This window comes from Leopardus geoffroyi, chromosome C1, assembly GCF_018350155.1.
Source record: "Leopardus geoffroyi isolate Oge1 chromosome C1, O.geoffroyi_Oge1_pat1.0, whole genome shotgun sequence".
In the NCBI taxonomy this organism is placed as follows: Eukaryota; Metazoa; Chordata; class Mammalia; order Carnivora; family Felidae; genus Leopardus; species Leopardus geoffroyi.
This window is the reverse complement of record NC_059328.1, coordinates 13,909,412-13,923,927: the sequence shown is the minus strand read 5'-3', so window position 1 is coordinate 13,923,927 and position 14,516 is coordinate 13,909,412. Positions and strand designations below refer to the sequence as shown.

At 48.8% G+C, this 14,516-nt stretch overlaps 1 protein-coding gene across 12 annotated transcripts in view; it reads left to right on the top strand.

The window, feature by feature from the left end:
• Positions 1–14,516, top strand: part of UBR4 (ubiquitin protein ligase E3 component n-recognin 4) — a 133,073-nt gene that overhangs the window by 51,238 nt on the left and 67,319 nt on the right. For 7 of the 12 annotated variants that reach the window (XM_045475862.1, XM_045475858.1, XM_045475857.1 and 4 more), the window contains exons 40-55: positions 1,630–1,812; positions 2,754–2,912; positions 3,452–3,604; positions 4,056–4,283; positions 4,579–4,736; positions 5,699–5,870; positions 6,152–6,353; positions 7,489–7,652; positions 8,094–8,310; positions 9,405–9,621; positions 10,376–10,408; positions 11,564–11,627; positions 12,065–12,199; positions 13,184–13,358; positions 14,064–14,147; positions 14,237–14,377. In XM_045475862.1, coding sequence (XP_045331818.1) covers positions 1,630–1,812; positions 2,754–2,912; positions 3,452–3,604; positions 4,056–4,283; positions 4,579–4,736; positions 5,699–5,870; positions 6,152–6,353; positions 7,489–7,652; positions 8,094–8,310; positions 9,405–9,621; positions 10,376–10,408; positions 11,564–11,627; positions 12,065–12,199; positions 13,184–13,358; positions 14,064–14,147; positions 14,237–14,377 — 2,485 coding nt within the window. The remainder of the gene's footprint in view (positions 1–1,629; positions 1,813–2,753; positions 2,913–3,451; positions 3,605–4,055; positions 4,284–4,578; positions 4,737–5,698; positions 5,871–6,151; positions 6,354–7,488; positions 7,653–8,093; positions 8,311–9,404; positions 9,622–10,375; positions 10,409–11,563; positions 11,628–12,064; positions 12,200–13,183; positions 13,359–14,063; positions 14,148–14,236; positions 14,378–14,516) is intronic. The other 5 variants (XM_045475863.1, XM_045475864.1, XM_045475861.1 and 2 more) reach the window with 3 other exon arrangements.

Genomic DNA, 14,516 nt, shown 5'->3' with positions numbered 1-14,516 from the left:
CCGACCAAGCCACCCAGGCGCTCTTGAAGTGTGTCTTTTTTTTTTTTTTCAACTTTTTTTTTTTTAATTTATTTTTGGGACAGAGAGAGACAGAGCATGAACGGGGGAGGGGCAGAGAGAGAGGGAGACACAGAACCGGAAACAGGCTCCAGGCTCTGAGCCATCAGCCCAGAGCCTGACGTGGGGCTCGAACTCACGGACCGCGAGATCGTGACCTGGCTGAAGTCGGACGCTTAACCGACTGCGCCACCCAGGCGCCCCTTGAAGTGTGTCTTAAAAGAAGACACAAAAGGTCATTTGGACCAACCCAGTAAATAAGTCCCCTTTTCAGTTCATAAAAATGTATCAACGCCCGGGGCGCCTGGGTGGCTCAGTCGGTTGAGCGTCCAACTTCAGCTCAGATCATGAACTCATGGATCGTGAGTTTGAGCCCCACGTCGGGCTCTGTGCTGACAGCTCAGAGCCTGGAGCCTCCTTTGGATCTTGTGTCTCCTTCTCTCTCTGTTGCTCCCTTGGTTTCTCTCTCTTTCTCAAAAATAAATAAAGATTAAAAACAAAACAAAAAAAATGTATCAACTCCAAGATATGAGGAATAACGTTTGGGGGCAATTGTAGTAGTTAGAAGTTTCTTCCGTATAATAAAGTAGAAAACCTTTTCTCCCCTAGGGTTCTGCTGGCTTGCATAAATAGTGTTTGTCATCTTCTGCTTCTAGCCCTTTAGGCAATTCTGTTTCTTTATATGAAATGGCTTATAAGTTGTAAGTTATTATCCACTTTAAAACCTGCTCAGCACTGAGTCTAGGATTTCTGGCGTGTTCTGCGTGTTCTCTTTAGTAGCAGCGTAAAGTAATGAAAATGGCGTAAGGTGTGCTTTTGAAAGGGAAACATACAAATGAATGAGGTCTAGGAATAGAACTCACAAGTCATTTGGAAATGCACACAGGTATATATACACATATATTCTGGTATCTTATTAAAAACAAGTCAGTTTTACACTAGTGGTTTTTAGACTTTCAGCTATTGAAGGTGAAGTTAAAAAGTATTGGGTTTCTGGGGCGCCTGGGTGGCGCAGTCGGTTAAGCGTCCGACTTCAGCCAGGTCACGATCTCGCGGTCTGTGGGTTCGGGCCCCGCGTCGGGCTCTGGGCTGATGGCTCAGAGCCTGGAGCCTGTTTCCGATTCTGTGTCTCCCTCTCTCTCTGCCCCTCCCCCGTTCATGCTCTGTCTCTCTCTGTCCCAAAAATAAATAAACGTTGAAAAAAAAATTAAAAAAAAAAAAAAAAAAAAAAAAAAAAAGTATTGGGTTTGTGTTGATGATCTATAAAGTTGCTGACCCAGTTTTCCCAGGTTAGAGCAATGAAAAACATTTCATCCGTTATCACCACCCTTTGACTTAACAAAAAGGAGGGGGGGCATTTTAACATTTTTGGAAGGCAGTATTTTGTATTAATTAAATTTAGCCTTATGAAACATTCAGTATCTTGTTCTTACTGGATTGGCAATAATTTTGTCCATAGCTTAGAGCCTGGAACCCGCTAGTTTTGAGTGCATTGTGCAGTTTCTCGGTCACGTGAATAGCGGGTGAATCCATTTGATCGCTTTGCCTTACTACTGCTTCCTTCTCTGCCAGGTTCCCACCTTAGGCTCCCAGGAAGGCGCCTTTGAGAACGTTCGGATGAATTACAGTGGAGACCAGGGCCAGACTATTCGACAGCTCATCAGTGCCCACGTACTCCGGCGGGTGGCTATGTGCGTGCTCTCCTCCCCACATGGGCGCCGCCAGCATTTGGCTGTCAGCCATGAGAAAGGCAAGGTGAGTTTCCGGTTCCTTCCTGCTCATTTTAGGTCCTGTTTGTCTTAAGTGCTTAAGCAAAACAGATTGCTCCAATTGGCCCTCTGGGAAATGTTCCGATTGGCAATCTGGGAAAAAGTCTTTTGGGGTCCGGTAGTGTTTTAGGGGACAGAGCTCAATCAGCACGAAGCCTGAGTTCGTTGATCAGACTTAGAAGCAGTACGACTAGAACAGAGATGCTGTTTCTGATGAGTAGTTTCCCTGTCAAAACCTAACCTTCAAGTTCTCAGAGAAAGGTAATGACTAGCTGTTACCTAGGCCAGCGTGGCTCCCGTTCTTGGCTTGGTATGGTCCTGCTGGAGGGAGGGCACAAACCAAGAGATAAAGGTCTTCATGGGAAGAGTCAGTGTTCTTTATTTAGTTCTTGCCTGCCTCCTGGCCCACTGACGACACAGGGAAGTTTATGTCGTTTTATAGAACAAGTTAGAAGTTGGAAGGGTAGTAGGTATCTTAACTCAAACTCAGCGTGTTTTTTTTTTTTGGTATTCTGGCTTCTTCATCACCAGAAAAGTTGTTTTAACTTAAGTGAAAAACTGGAAATCCGAATAGTCTGTAAGTTCCCTCTAAAATACTTAAAAAAAAAAAACAAAAAAAAAAAAACACACCCCAAACTTGTTTAGAAAACTAGAAAGGATGCTAGTATGTAGGAAGTGGTTAATTCTTTTCATGACCTGAACATACGAAGAGGAGTTGGTTTCTTTGCTCTTCTCTTCTGTCGTCACTGGAAGGAGGCAAGGAAGGGCATCCCATATCTCATCCCGGAGAAAGAGAAGCTGATACTGGTGTAGGCTTCTCCTGAGACACTTAACTGCGGACTGGTACCCATCGAAGGAGCTTTTATCGGGCTCTCCGTCCTCTAAGAGGACAGGGGTAAGAATACATTGGCGATTGTTCCCTTGCAGATCACCGTTCTGCAGCTCTCTGCACTCCTGAAGCAAGCAGATTCCAGCAAAAGGAAGTTGACTCTGACCCGCCTGGCTTCCGCCCCCGTCCCCTTTACTGTGCTGAGCCTCACTGGCAATCCCTGTAAGGAGGACTACCTTGCCGTTTGTGGGCTCAAGGTAAGAATCAGGTCCAGGTTCGACCACTTTGTGCTGTTGATCCCACTCCTCTTCTCTCCCCTGTTGTCAGTACCGCTTTCTCATACTCACTGTCAAGATTAAAACCTGGGGTTACCCGCGTGGCTTGGTCAGTTGAGCGTTCAGCTCTTGATCTAGATCTCACAGTTTGTGGGACTGAACCCCACGTCGGGCTCTGTGCTGATGATGTGGAGCCTATTTGGGATTCTCTCTCTTTCTTCCTTTCTCTCTGCCCCTCTGGTGTGCACGCTTGCTCACCAAGTAAATAAAACTGTAAAAAGAACTCTCCTGTTTTGCGCGGGAGAGCCCTTTAAAAAAAAAAGGTTAACACTTAAAAGCCTTTCAAATGTAGAAGAAATCTTTTCCTGAATTTCTTTCAGATTTCTCTTGTATCGGAAATGATTTTTGTGCGTTTCGAAACCTGAACATATCCCTAGCCGAAGGCAGGGAATGTTAGGGAAGACTTGATTAGCCTACTTCCCACCATCTTCTAACCAGTCTGTTCCCTAAACCCTCTCTAGGACTGCCATGTGCTGACATTCAGTAGCTCAGGCTCTGTTTCGGATCACTTGGTGCTACACCCCCAGTTGGCAACGGGCAACTTCATCATTAAAGCTGTGTGGTTACCCGGTTCGCAGACGGAGTTAGCAATCGTCACTGCGGACTTTGTCAAGGTATAGTTAGTGCTCATTGATGATGTGGTCCTAGAATGGTTTGGTTTTTAAATCCAGAATGTCTGATCTCCATTATGTGCTAGCTTCTCCCAGAAATTAAAGGTGAGCGACCCTAACATTGTGTTGCCTTTTGTTATGATGCTGAGCTAGAGCTTTCCATCTGTAGACTTTATGATACCGATTCTGGTTCTTCTCCTGTACCAAGTGCATGACTATTACTGTACTTACCACGAAATTTGTAGATATGTGTCTCTCCCCTGGTCATTCCCTGAGGGAGAGTAGAAAGATGTTTGTCTTTGTGTGTTCTGTGCCTGACACTTACAGATCCTTGTGGGATGGAGAATGAATGCTCATTACTTGCCAACGGCAGGTCTTTGGATTCTCCAGGATAATTTGGGGGTGGGCTGAAATAGACCTCCCTTATTTGATCTTCCTTCTTTCTGTCCTGCAGATTTACGACCTGTCTGTCGATGCCTTGAGCCCCACCTTCTACTTTCTCCTACCGAGCTCCAAGATAAGAGATGTTACCTTCCTCTTCAATGAGGAGGGAAAGAACATCATTGTTATAATGTCTTCAGCTGGTTACATCTATACCCAGCTCATGGAAGAGGCCAGTAGTGCGCAGCAGGGCCCCTTCTACGTCACCAACGTGCTGGAAATCAACCATGAGGACCTGAAGGTTCGGGTGGATGTTGCTCTCTCCTCTTCCAGATCTAGCTAGCCTAGCAGCTTCTCTGTTGTTCTTTTCCCTCTTGCCTCCTTTTCCCTAATAGCGGAAACTCTTGTCCTTTAGGACCAAACTGATTCAACGTGAAGTTCCGTGACTTTCGTGGTACTTCTGAGATTTACCCAAGGGACTCAGATTACGAGAACCTGTGATCATGATTTAAAACTAGTAACCAGCAGAGCTGGATGCTGGTCCCTGAGGCACCATGAGAGGTTAATGCAGGTGTTGTGTGTCTTTGCCCCGACAGGACAGTAACAGCCAGGTGGCAGGTGGTGGTGTGTCCGTCTACTACTCCCATGTGCTGCAGATGTTGTTCTTCAGCTATTGTCAAGGCAAATCGTTCGCAGCCACCATCAGCAGGACGACTCTGGAGGTGTTGCAGCTCTTCTCCATCAACATCAAAAGGTGGGAAGGAGCCCTTCGTGTTCAGCTTCCGTGATGCCCACATTCAGCAGGAGCTTCCCCTGGCCCGGTACTGGCATCTGCTGGGGATCTGGTGAAACTTACTTTCCTCCCGCAAGACTTTCCCTTTTGTGAGCAAGAGGCACCTAGTGTTGGCAGGGTGGCTGTTGGCATGCTCTGTCCTCTGCCACGCAGACCCCAAGCTATGAGAAGAAGTTTGGGGACCGCTGTCACTCAGAAGGGAAAAGCTGTAGTCGAGACAGCAAATCTGTGATGACTAAGTTTTGAAACAGGAATGTAAGTTGCTTCCAGACACCCGTGCTGCCAGAATGCCCTTTAAGTTTCCTTGCTGGGGTAGTTACTGATCAGTAAACGGAACATGATGTCAACAGTGGGAGTATGGTTGGGGTTCAGGGAGTAGAGGCTTGCATGAGGTGTCCTGATGATAGAGGTGTGCGTAAGGTGGCAAGTGTTTATTTAGAGAGCAGGGAGAAGAGGCTTAAACTCTGTCTTTCCTGCCTGCCCTTGAAGAGCCATTAAAGTGCCATAGGCACCATTTCTGTCCTCTGTTTTGTGAAACATTAGCTGGTTGGAGGTGAAGGCAGATGGATGCCATTCACACAGAACTTGATGTACTTGGAGATTCTTACTAGGACCAAGGATCATGCCTTAGGCAGCTCCATGGCCTATGCAGTTGACAGCCTCTAGGCACAGGGGGCCACCTCTTCCCTCAGACAGTGGAACCTAGCAGGGGAGATTTTTAAATCAGGACTCCTGCTGGAGGTACACCGTGGGGTATATGAGAGTATATACATGGCTCGAATAAAACTGAGGCTCGTGGGTAATTTGAGTCCCTGGACAAATACATTGCTCTGGGAATCAGGTATTTAGTCAGTATGGCCTATAAATCAAGAGAAGGAAGTCAGGATTGGTACCCTGACTGTGGCCGGTTTTGTCATCTGCAGTTCCAATGGTGGCAGTAAGACGTCTCCTGCCCTCTGCCAGTGGTCCGAGGTGATGAACCACCCTGGCTTGGTGTGTTGTGTCCAGCAAACCACAGGTGTGCCCCTGGTAGTTATGGTGAAGCCAGACACTTTCCTTATCCAAGAGATTAAGACTCTTCCTGCTAAAGCAAAGGTCAGTGCCAGATTCTTCCACCACTTGGCTGTGAACCTGGTCTCATTTTCTGTTTCTGTATTTGTATATTATGTCACTTCTCCAGCTCTTGCAGTAGAAGCAGTTTATCAAAGAATTTTCACCCATTTTCTCCTAGATGCCTTTTCTTTGTTACTCTTCTGCACCCCCAAATGACTGTTACTCTTCCGCACCCCCAAAAGCTAGTTGCTTCTCTGCCTTTTTTCCGTAGATTCTGATCTATAGCTGTGGGAACTCACACCCTCCTTTGTCCCCTCCGCCAGATCCAAGACATGGTTGCCATTCGGCACACGGCCTGCAACGAGCAGCAGCGGACCACCATGATCCTGCTGTGTGAGGACGGCAGCCTGCGCATTTACATGGCCAACGTGGAGAACACCTCCTACTGGCTCCAGCCGTCCCTGCAGCCCAGCAGTGTCGTCAGCATCATGAAGCCTGTGCGAAAGCGCAAGACTGCTACCATCAGTAAGGCCCCTCCTGGAAAGACCGGTGGGGGAATGGGGTTGGCAGTGTTCTGGACGAGCCCCGAAACAGACCGCAATAAATATCTGTGGGGGAACGGTGACTGTTCCACTTGTCTGTTCTATGAAGGTAGAGACAGGTGCTAGCTGATTTCCCAAAGGCAGGATCATGTTTCCTAGGGCCACCAGTGTTCTTTGTGCAGCTGGCAAGCACTCCCTGACTCTCCACTTCAGGCCAGCGCTTCTTAGGTGCCTGGTAAAGAATGATCCTGTGGACCTTGTTGGAGAGCTTTTTCTCTGGGTTTGGGAACATGGCCTGCCTGATGTGAGGCAGAGGGTGGAACTGACGGAGGATAGATTGCTTCCGTTGGTCCGTTTCTTACCAAGCAGTGACGAATCCATCCTAGATCTCTGAGCCGGGAGTCTCACTCCTGACTGATAGAGGACTCTTGAGGGTGTGAAGGCTCAAACTCTGAGTGACTCCGGTTAAGCAGAGCTACCAAAATTTGTTCTGGAGTCCATGTTTGAGATGACAACGCAGCTCATTCTCCTGTAAAGAAGTAGTTTCTATTGTTTGCTTTATTTTTTTTATTATTTATTTTCAATTTAGTTAATTAATTAATTTATTATTAGTTTTTAATGTTTATTCATTTTTTGAGAGACAAAGAGAGACAGAGCGTGAGTAGGAGAGGGGCAGAGAGAGAGGGAGACACAGAATCCAAAGCAGGCTCCAGGATCCGAACCAACAGCAGAGCCCAATGTGGGGCTCGAACTCCCCAACTGTGAGATCACTACCTGAGCCACAGTCGGATGCTTAACCGACTGAGCCCACCCAGGCGCCCCATGTTTACTTTAAATAAAACAGTCATGAGGGGAGCCTGTTGCTACTAGCTGTACTCCATACCACACGCAAATTCTTTGTCCCGCCGGGTTGTGTTGTGGTTAGGGGTGACGACTGTTGGACAGCTAGCCCTGTGCAGGCATCGTACTGAGGCACACGTCGTGATCCTGGGTGTCCTGCAGAGATTGATTGGAGTGTTGGAGTGTGGGCTCAGCCTAGAAGGGGCTTTACTCATGGAGTGGGTGCAGAGGTGGGAGTGTGCACTGATGCTCTCACACGCTGGTGCTGCTCCCCACAGCGACCCGCACGTCCAGTCAGGTGACCTTCCCCATCGACTTCTTTGAACACAACCAGCAGCTGACAGACGTGGAGTTTGGTGGTAATGACCTCCTGCAGGTCTACAATGCGCAGCAGATAAAGCACCGGCTGAATTCCACCGGCATGTATGTGGCCAACACCAAGGTGAGGACTGTGCTGGGCTGGGTACAGTGCCCGGGTGGAAGGACCTCATAAACCGTGTGGTTCAAAGACACATCCTCTCTTAGGATGCGAGTGTAAAATATATGCTTACAGTCACCCTTGATTCCAGTTACGTGGTCCCTGGAATAAATGGCTATTTTCACTTCCACGCAGAAGGGTTCCCGTTCCAACGTTAGCCACGGGGTCACTGTGTAGAGGGCAGCAGGAGGTGGTTAGTGATGAGAAAGTAGCCTGCAGTTGGAGACTGTCCACTCCCTTGCCTCTATTTTTCTGTCCTTGGAAGTAAGCAAGTCATTACCAAGGCGTTAGAAGGATAAAGGACTCATCTGGGGTCGCATGCTTCAGCACCTGTAGGTGAAGGGTTATACGTTTGCCCCCAAGAACTCGTGTTCGTTCTCTGATGTGCGCCTTTCCTCCCTCTAGCCTGGCGGCTTCACCATTGAAATCAGCAATAACAACAGCACTATGGTGATGACAGGCATGCGGATACAGATCGGGACCCAGGCCATCGAACGGGCCCCATCATACATTGAGATCTTCGGCAGAACCATGCAGCTTAACCTGAGTCGCTCGCGCTGGTTTGACTTCCCCTTCACCAGAGAAGAAGCCCTGCAGGCTGACAAGAAGCTGAACCTCTTCAGTAAGTCGCCAGCTCCTGGCACGGCCCACCCTTCTCACTTGGCTGCTGACTTGGGGGCCACTTCTCTGTGGCTCTCTAGTATTCTGGGAACCCTCTGCTCTCTGCTTCTCAGTGGTCTCTGCCATCCTGAAACCCTGAGCTTCACTGGAAGTGGAAAGGAGGCAAGGGGGTGGGGGAGGGATGTACGAGAATGGGGAGGGTTAGCTTCTGTTGGGACTGGCTGAGCCTTGCTGGAACGGCTGCCTGCATGGGTGGGCAGAGAGGAGGCAAGATAAACACACAATCCCCAGGTTTGTTCATTCCTTCTTCTTTCTTTTCTTTCTCCCTTTCTTTCTCTCTTTCTTTCCTTCTTTCTTTCTTTCTTTCTTTCTTTCTTTCTTTCTTTCTTTCTTTCTTTTTCTTTCTTTCCTTCCTCCCTCCCTCCCTCCCTCCCTTCTTTCCTTCCTTCCTTCCTTCCTTCCTTCCTTCCTTCCTTCCTTCCTTCCTTCCTTCCTTTCTTAAGATTTTATCAAGTAATCTCTGTACCCAGCATGGGGCTTGAACCCACAGCCCTGAGATCAAGAGCTGTGTGCTTCACTGACTGAGCCAGCCAGGCACCCTCACCAGGCTCTCTTAAAGCACAGATGCCTGGCCTTGTGCTATCAAATACTTTAAGCTCTCAGAGTACAAATCCGTGAGCTTTTCACAAGTCTAGCACTTTTCTGTGCCATTTACTGGCCCCTCTTGCTCCTAGAGATAGTTGATATCGGTATGAATGATGACAACCTGCGCTTTGAACCAAGGGAGCACTTAGAGCTCCCTGCAGGTGGAGGGCGACAGGTGCCGGAATCCCTATAGCACCAGAGGATTCCTGCAGTGCTTCCCAGGGGCTCTTCTGAGAAGTGGACTCCTAGGCCTTCGGTCACAGGGAGGGGCTGCTTCATGCTTCATCACCGTCTCCTCAGGGTTAAGGTGCTGTTCGAGTCTCAGGAGACAGAGTTCTTCCGTACCAAAAATCGATGGGATTTGCTGCCTTGTCAGGTCTTGGGAGGCGAGGTGGTCACGTTAGCCCTTTAGAGAATGTGCTTTCCAGAGGCTTCTCTTACTTGTTGCAGTTGGGGCCTCGGTGGATCCAGCAGGTGTCACCATGATCGATGCTGTAAAAATTTATGGCAAGACTAAGGAGCAGTTCGGGTGGCCTGATGAGCCCCCGGAAGAGTTCCCTTCTGCCTCCGTCAGCAACATCTGTCCTTCAAACCTGAACCAGAGCAATGGCACTGGAGACAGTGACTCTGCAGCCCCTGCCACCACCAGTGGAACTGTCCTGGAGAGGTACCGACACCGGCAGGGGTTGGCTCCGGTCCTCACCACTTTTCCCTCTCCCGGCACAGCCTGTCCCGAGATAGTCTCTCAGAACTACCGGGTCCAGCCTGCGAGTTTCAGGTTGTTACACAGCCCTGTGCCCCCTTAGCGTACCGACGGAGCCTGGAAACCTGCTCAGGGCCGTCTGGCTTCAGTCTGCCTGGGGGGGCTTCTGTGCCTTCTCTTAATGCTCAGGTGCCCTTTGGAGTAGCCAGAGAGACTGCTGAGTAGAAGATGCTTAAGCCAGTGTTAGAGATGTGGGTCCAGTCTTGCTGACATTATAGGGGAAGATCTTCCGGTTCATTCCGATTTCATCGTCTTCTCTTTCTCTGCAGCAGCCAACTTATGTGGTAATGGCGCTGCTGGCAAGGGGCGGTCTGCTGCACCTGCGGCGGAGTTCACAGCCTCCTGGCGCTCCCCCCAGTGGCCTTCTTAAGCATTGCGCTTGGCTTCTTTGTGCTAGGGGCCGCTGGTTTGCCGCGGTAGACAAGTGACTCATGATGTAAGACGCTGAGTTTCTTACATCGTAAGTCGGAAAGAATAGCCTGGCTTGGAATCATTGCCTCCCACCACCAGCCTCCCCACTCCCTTTTCTCTCTCTTTCTCTTTGTTTCCCCCCGCCCTCCCCTATTCTTATATTGTTTGCTTAGGATGTGTTTCCAGGTTTCTCTGAGCTTCACATTTTTTTTCCTTTTTTTTTTTTTCCCTTTGCTTCTCCCCCAAGTTCTGAAACTGAGTCCCTAACCAAGCTGGACCGGTTAGTATGCCCTCTTTCTTTTCTCTGCACGGGTGAGTGTGTGCCAGAGAGCAGTAACCAATGGTGTGGCTTTGCGTTGATCCTGCTTCTGTGGAAGAGTCCTCCTGCTTCTTTCTGTTCTGGTCCTTGCATGGCTGCCGAGCTATCCCGTGTAAGAGTGGAGTGTGTGGAGGGTTGTGCGTGCACACTTGGTGTTGGCCTCTCTAGAACCTCTTAGTGTGCTCTTCCGTACCCCGCTCCTCTCCGCTCCTTCTCCGCAGTGGGTGAGCAGGGGGCGGGGGCGGGCCGTAGGACAGCGGGAGAGTCCTAGTGTCTGACAAGCCAGCGGACAACTTGTTCTGTCCAACTGCGTTTTACGCCTCGGGTCCCTCTTCCCCGGCTCTTTGTTGCCTTCCTCTACCCCTTGACCTTTTCCCCTCCAGCTACCTTCTCTATACCTTTCCCTCTCTGCCCGGAGCCTCAGCATCAGGATGTCGGTCTTTTTACCAGGCCCCATTAAACTCACAGGAATAAGCCCTGGGGAGCATGTTGCTGGGTACCCTTCCACAGTTGGGTTTCCTTTTTCCCAGGAGAAAATGGCTCCGTTTTCTAAAGGTGCTTTGTTGCACCCTTTGAATGTTGGCAGTTGGCATGCTCCTGAAAACGCCGTTTGTTCTCTCCCCATACTTAGGGACTCCTAGGAAGTGCCTTTGTGCGTTTTCATGGAGGTGTGAATAAAATACTACCTTTACCTTCCCAGTGTAAGAAGATGGCTTTAACCTTTCCCTTTGTGTATCCCTTTGCCTACCTATGTATGGGCACCTGAGCTTTGGGTCCCATTGCAGCAAGACTGTTAAGCCCCTCTCAGTGATCCCTGCCACAGGCAGCAGAAGGAAGCACACTTATCCGCTTTGAGGAAGAAAAGCCCTGTCTTTCAGTTCCGGATTATGAACATGGCCTCAGGTTGATCTCCAAGCAGGAGCCAGGTTTCTTCTGGCCTGTAACACAAGGAAACGATATGCATGGTGCCTGTGGCAGGTCTTATTGTGCTTTGATTTTGTATTTGGCATTCATTAGCTGTCCCCAAGGTCCCTCCGTCTATAGTTTGCACAGGCTAAAGCACAACTGGAGAGAAGGGTTGTTGTTGTACTCAAGCCAGCTTTTCTGTCTCCCTAGGCTGGTTGTGAGTTCTTTAGAAGCCCTGGAAAGCTGCTTTGCTGTTGGCCCGATCATCGAGAAGGCAAGTGACTTTTTCAAAGTATATGGGAGCTTTCTGAAGAGGCAGGAAGTCAGTGGAGTTGTCAGAGGCCCGAGGCCTTGCAGCTAAAGAATATTTATAGCATAATCTTGATTTGCAGAGAAGCTCCAGAGAAGTCTTTGGCTTAAGGCCTTCTGTCCTACTTTTGGGGGAATCCATAGCAAGGGCATTTCATAGAGTAGGATGAGTGCTGGTAGAAAGAACGCTGTTCCAGGAGTCATAGGCTTGGACTCGATTCCTGCTCCCGTGTTGTGGGAGGATTGTCATTTCTGAAAATCTTCATCTTGCTCTCAGCAGTCCGTAGAGCATAACCTAGCACTGGTGGCCTTGGAAAGAGGAAGGGGGAGGGCAGAGCATAGACCGTTCATTCCGCGTGGACTTGGTGGGGTTAGTGAGAACTCTGCTGTCTTCTGCACCAGGAGAGAAACAAGAATGCAGCCCAGGAGCTGGCCACTTTGCTGCTGTCCCTGCCGGCACCTGCCAGTGTTCAGCAGCAGTCCAAGAGCCTCCTGGCCAGCTTGCACACCAGCCGCTCGGCCTATCACAGCCATAAGGTACTCATTCCCTCCCAGGAAGCCTTCTGCAGAAGTGGAGGTTGTGGTACTGATGGGGAATCAAGTGAGCTGACTTTTCACGTGGAAAATGAGGAAGGGAGTGTGAAGTCTGGTGGGGAAACGACCCCACTGAGATGAGACCCATCTAAAGTCTCTCCTGGGAAATTAATGACTACCCCTCAAAACTGATGACAAGCTGTCGGATGGGCCCCTGGTTTGCACGGAGTTTTTGGCCACTAATAGCATCAGCAAGATCTGAGAAAGACTGGGGGTGCTTTCCCTGGAAAAGTGTGAGGACTCGGGAATCGCGGAGATCCTCCTCCAGCTGTGGCACAACCCTAGATTAGGTGTACTTGCTTGTGGGGAGATTGCCAAATGGTTGTTGGAGAGACTCTGAGGGGGAATCTGGGGGCAGGGGTGGGTGTGCAGGGGGAAGAGGGGGGAAGTCTCACCTATAAATGTAAGTGGTGGCGGAAGGCAGTAAGTGAGACCAGTTGCCATAGATGGAAAAGGTGACAGATCAAGGAGGAAGAAGCCAACAGGCCAGATGCCATGGTTAGCATTGGTGCCTCTAACCCAGAACACCAAGAAATTCAGGTTTTCACCTGCTGAACCTCTTGAGGAAAGGCAGTTTAGAAACAGACTCTTTGTGATAGGAACTCAGAGAGAAACGGTTCTTCCACTGTAGCAAAGTGATTGGGGATGTTGCAGGTCTGGAGAATCAGGTGGGTCCACATTTTCCTGTCACACTTTGATACTTATTTCATGACTTCTGAATTTTGTGCCTTTAATGTTTTCTGTGTGAAGAAGTTTACCTGTACTGGGCTGCTTTGAAAACTTGTTCCCGGTAGTTGGCGGTAATTAACCTGTTTTCCCAAGAGGAGGTAGCCATCCTGATGATCTGCCAGCTGTTCTGTCCTCTTTGCTCGAGTATCCTACCCAGCCCTTAGTTTTGGTTCATCCTCTGTGATACTTTTGTTATAGGATCAGGCCTTGCTGAGCAAAGCTGTGCAGTGTCTCAACACATCCAGCAAAGAAGGCAAGGATTTGGACCCCGAGGTCTTCCAGAGGCTGGTGATCACAGCTCGTTCCATTGCCATCATGCGTCCTAACAACCTTGTCCACTTTACGGAGTCAAAGCTGCCCCCGATGGAAACAGGTGAACTTGGCCTACCTGGTCGTGATCCTGAAATCTGCTTAATAACACTTTCTATAGCCTTTCACTCTCTTCTTCGTATCTCTGGCCTCTGCCTGACTGCATGCTTCGAGACAGGGATTTTACCCTTGTCTTCGTATCTTGTAGGGCTTTTGACGTTCAGATTATACCATTTAAGTGAATATTCTTTCTATTGCTTGCCCCTTCAATCATCCTTGAGTTTATTTAGTGCTCTGGATGTCAGGTATAACCTCTGTCTGAAGTAACTACCTCTTAGGATTTTAGGGCAAAGCTAAGCTTGGGCCCTGGTTGCTTTCAAGTTATAGGGTCAAATCTTGCTCTCCTGCTATTCTTTTTGCCAGTGTTTTATTAACAACATGTGCAGTGGCCTTTCTCCATGCTTGATTCTGTTTTCCTCCCTTCGCTTCACGTTGGCTGGGTACCTAACTTGTTTTGCTTTGTCAGATACAGTTTATTGATGTTTTTACAATTCTCTGTTATTTACATGCTCCCATCTGCTGTCATCATCCGGTTCCTCTTCCTAATATTTTCATCCAGGAGTCATTCCAGAAAATCTCACGTGTTCCCCTAGTTTTTAGAAGTTGAGCAGTTGGACCTGAGATCTCTGAGTCTGCTATAAAGATCCTGAATGCTCCCCTTTCTACTTAATTCTAACATACAATGTTTTCTGTGATATTCCTTTCCCAGACTGTTTTTTTCCTAGATGTGCCTGCTGGAGTCTAGGGATAGTTGGCATATTGATTGGGGCCCCACTTGAAACTCCCTCCCCAGGCAAGCTTCCTTGACCTGAGTTAACCTTAAAACAAATTAACTTCCATGTCAGATTTACCGTTGTTAATCATTTTCTGTCTCCTGCGTAGAAGGAGCGGATGAGGGGAGAGATCCTCAGAAGCAGTTGGAAGGAGACTGCTGCAGTTTCATCACCCAGCTGGTGAACCACTTCTGGAAACTCCACGCATCCAAACCCAAGAATGCCTTCTTGGCTCCTGCCTGCCTGCCAGGTATCATGTTAAAAGGGATACTTGAGGCCTGATCGAAGTTCTGTCTTTGAACAGATCGAGCCCTCAGCCTTTAGCCTTCACCAACCATTTCTTCCAGAATTAATAGTCAGGAAATAGAAGGCTTTGAGATCAGTGCGTT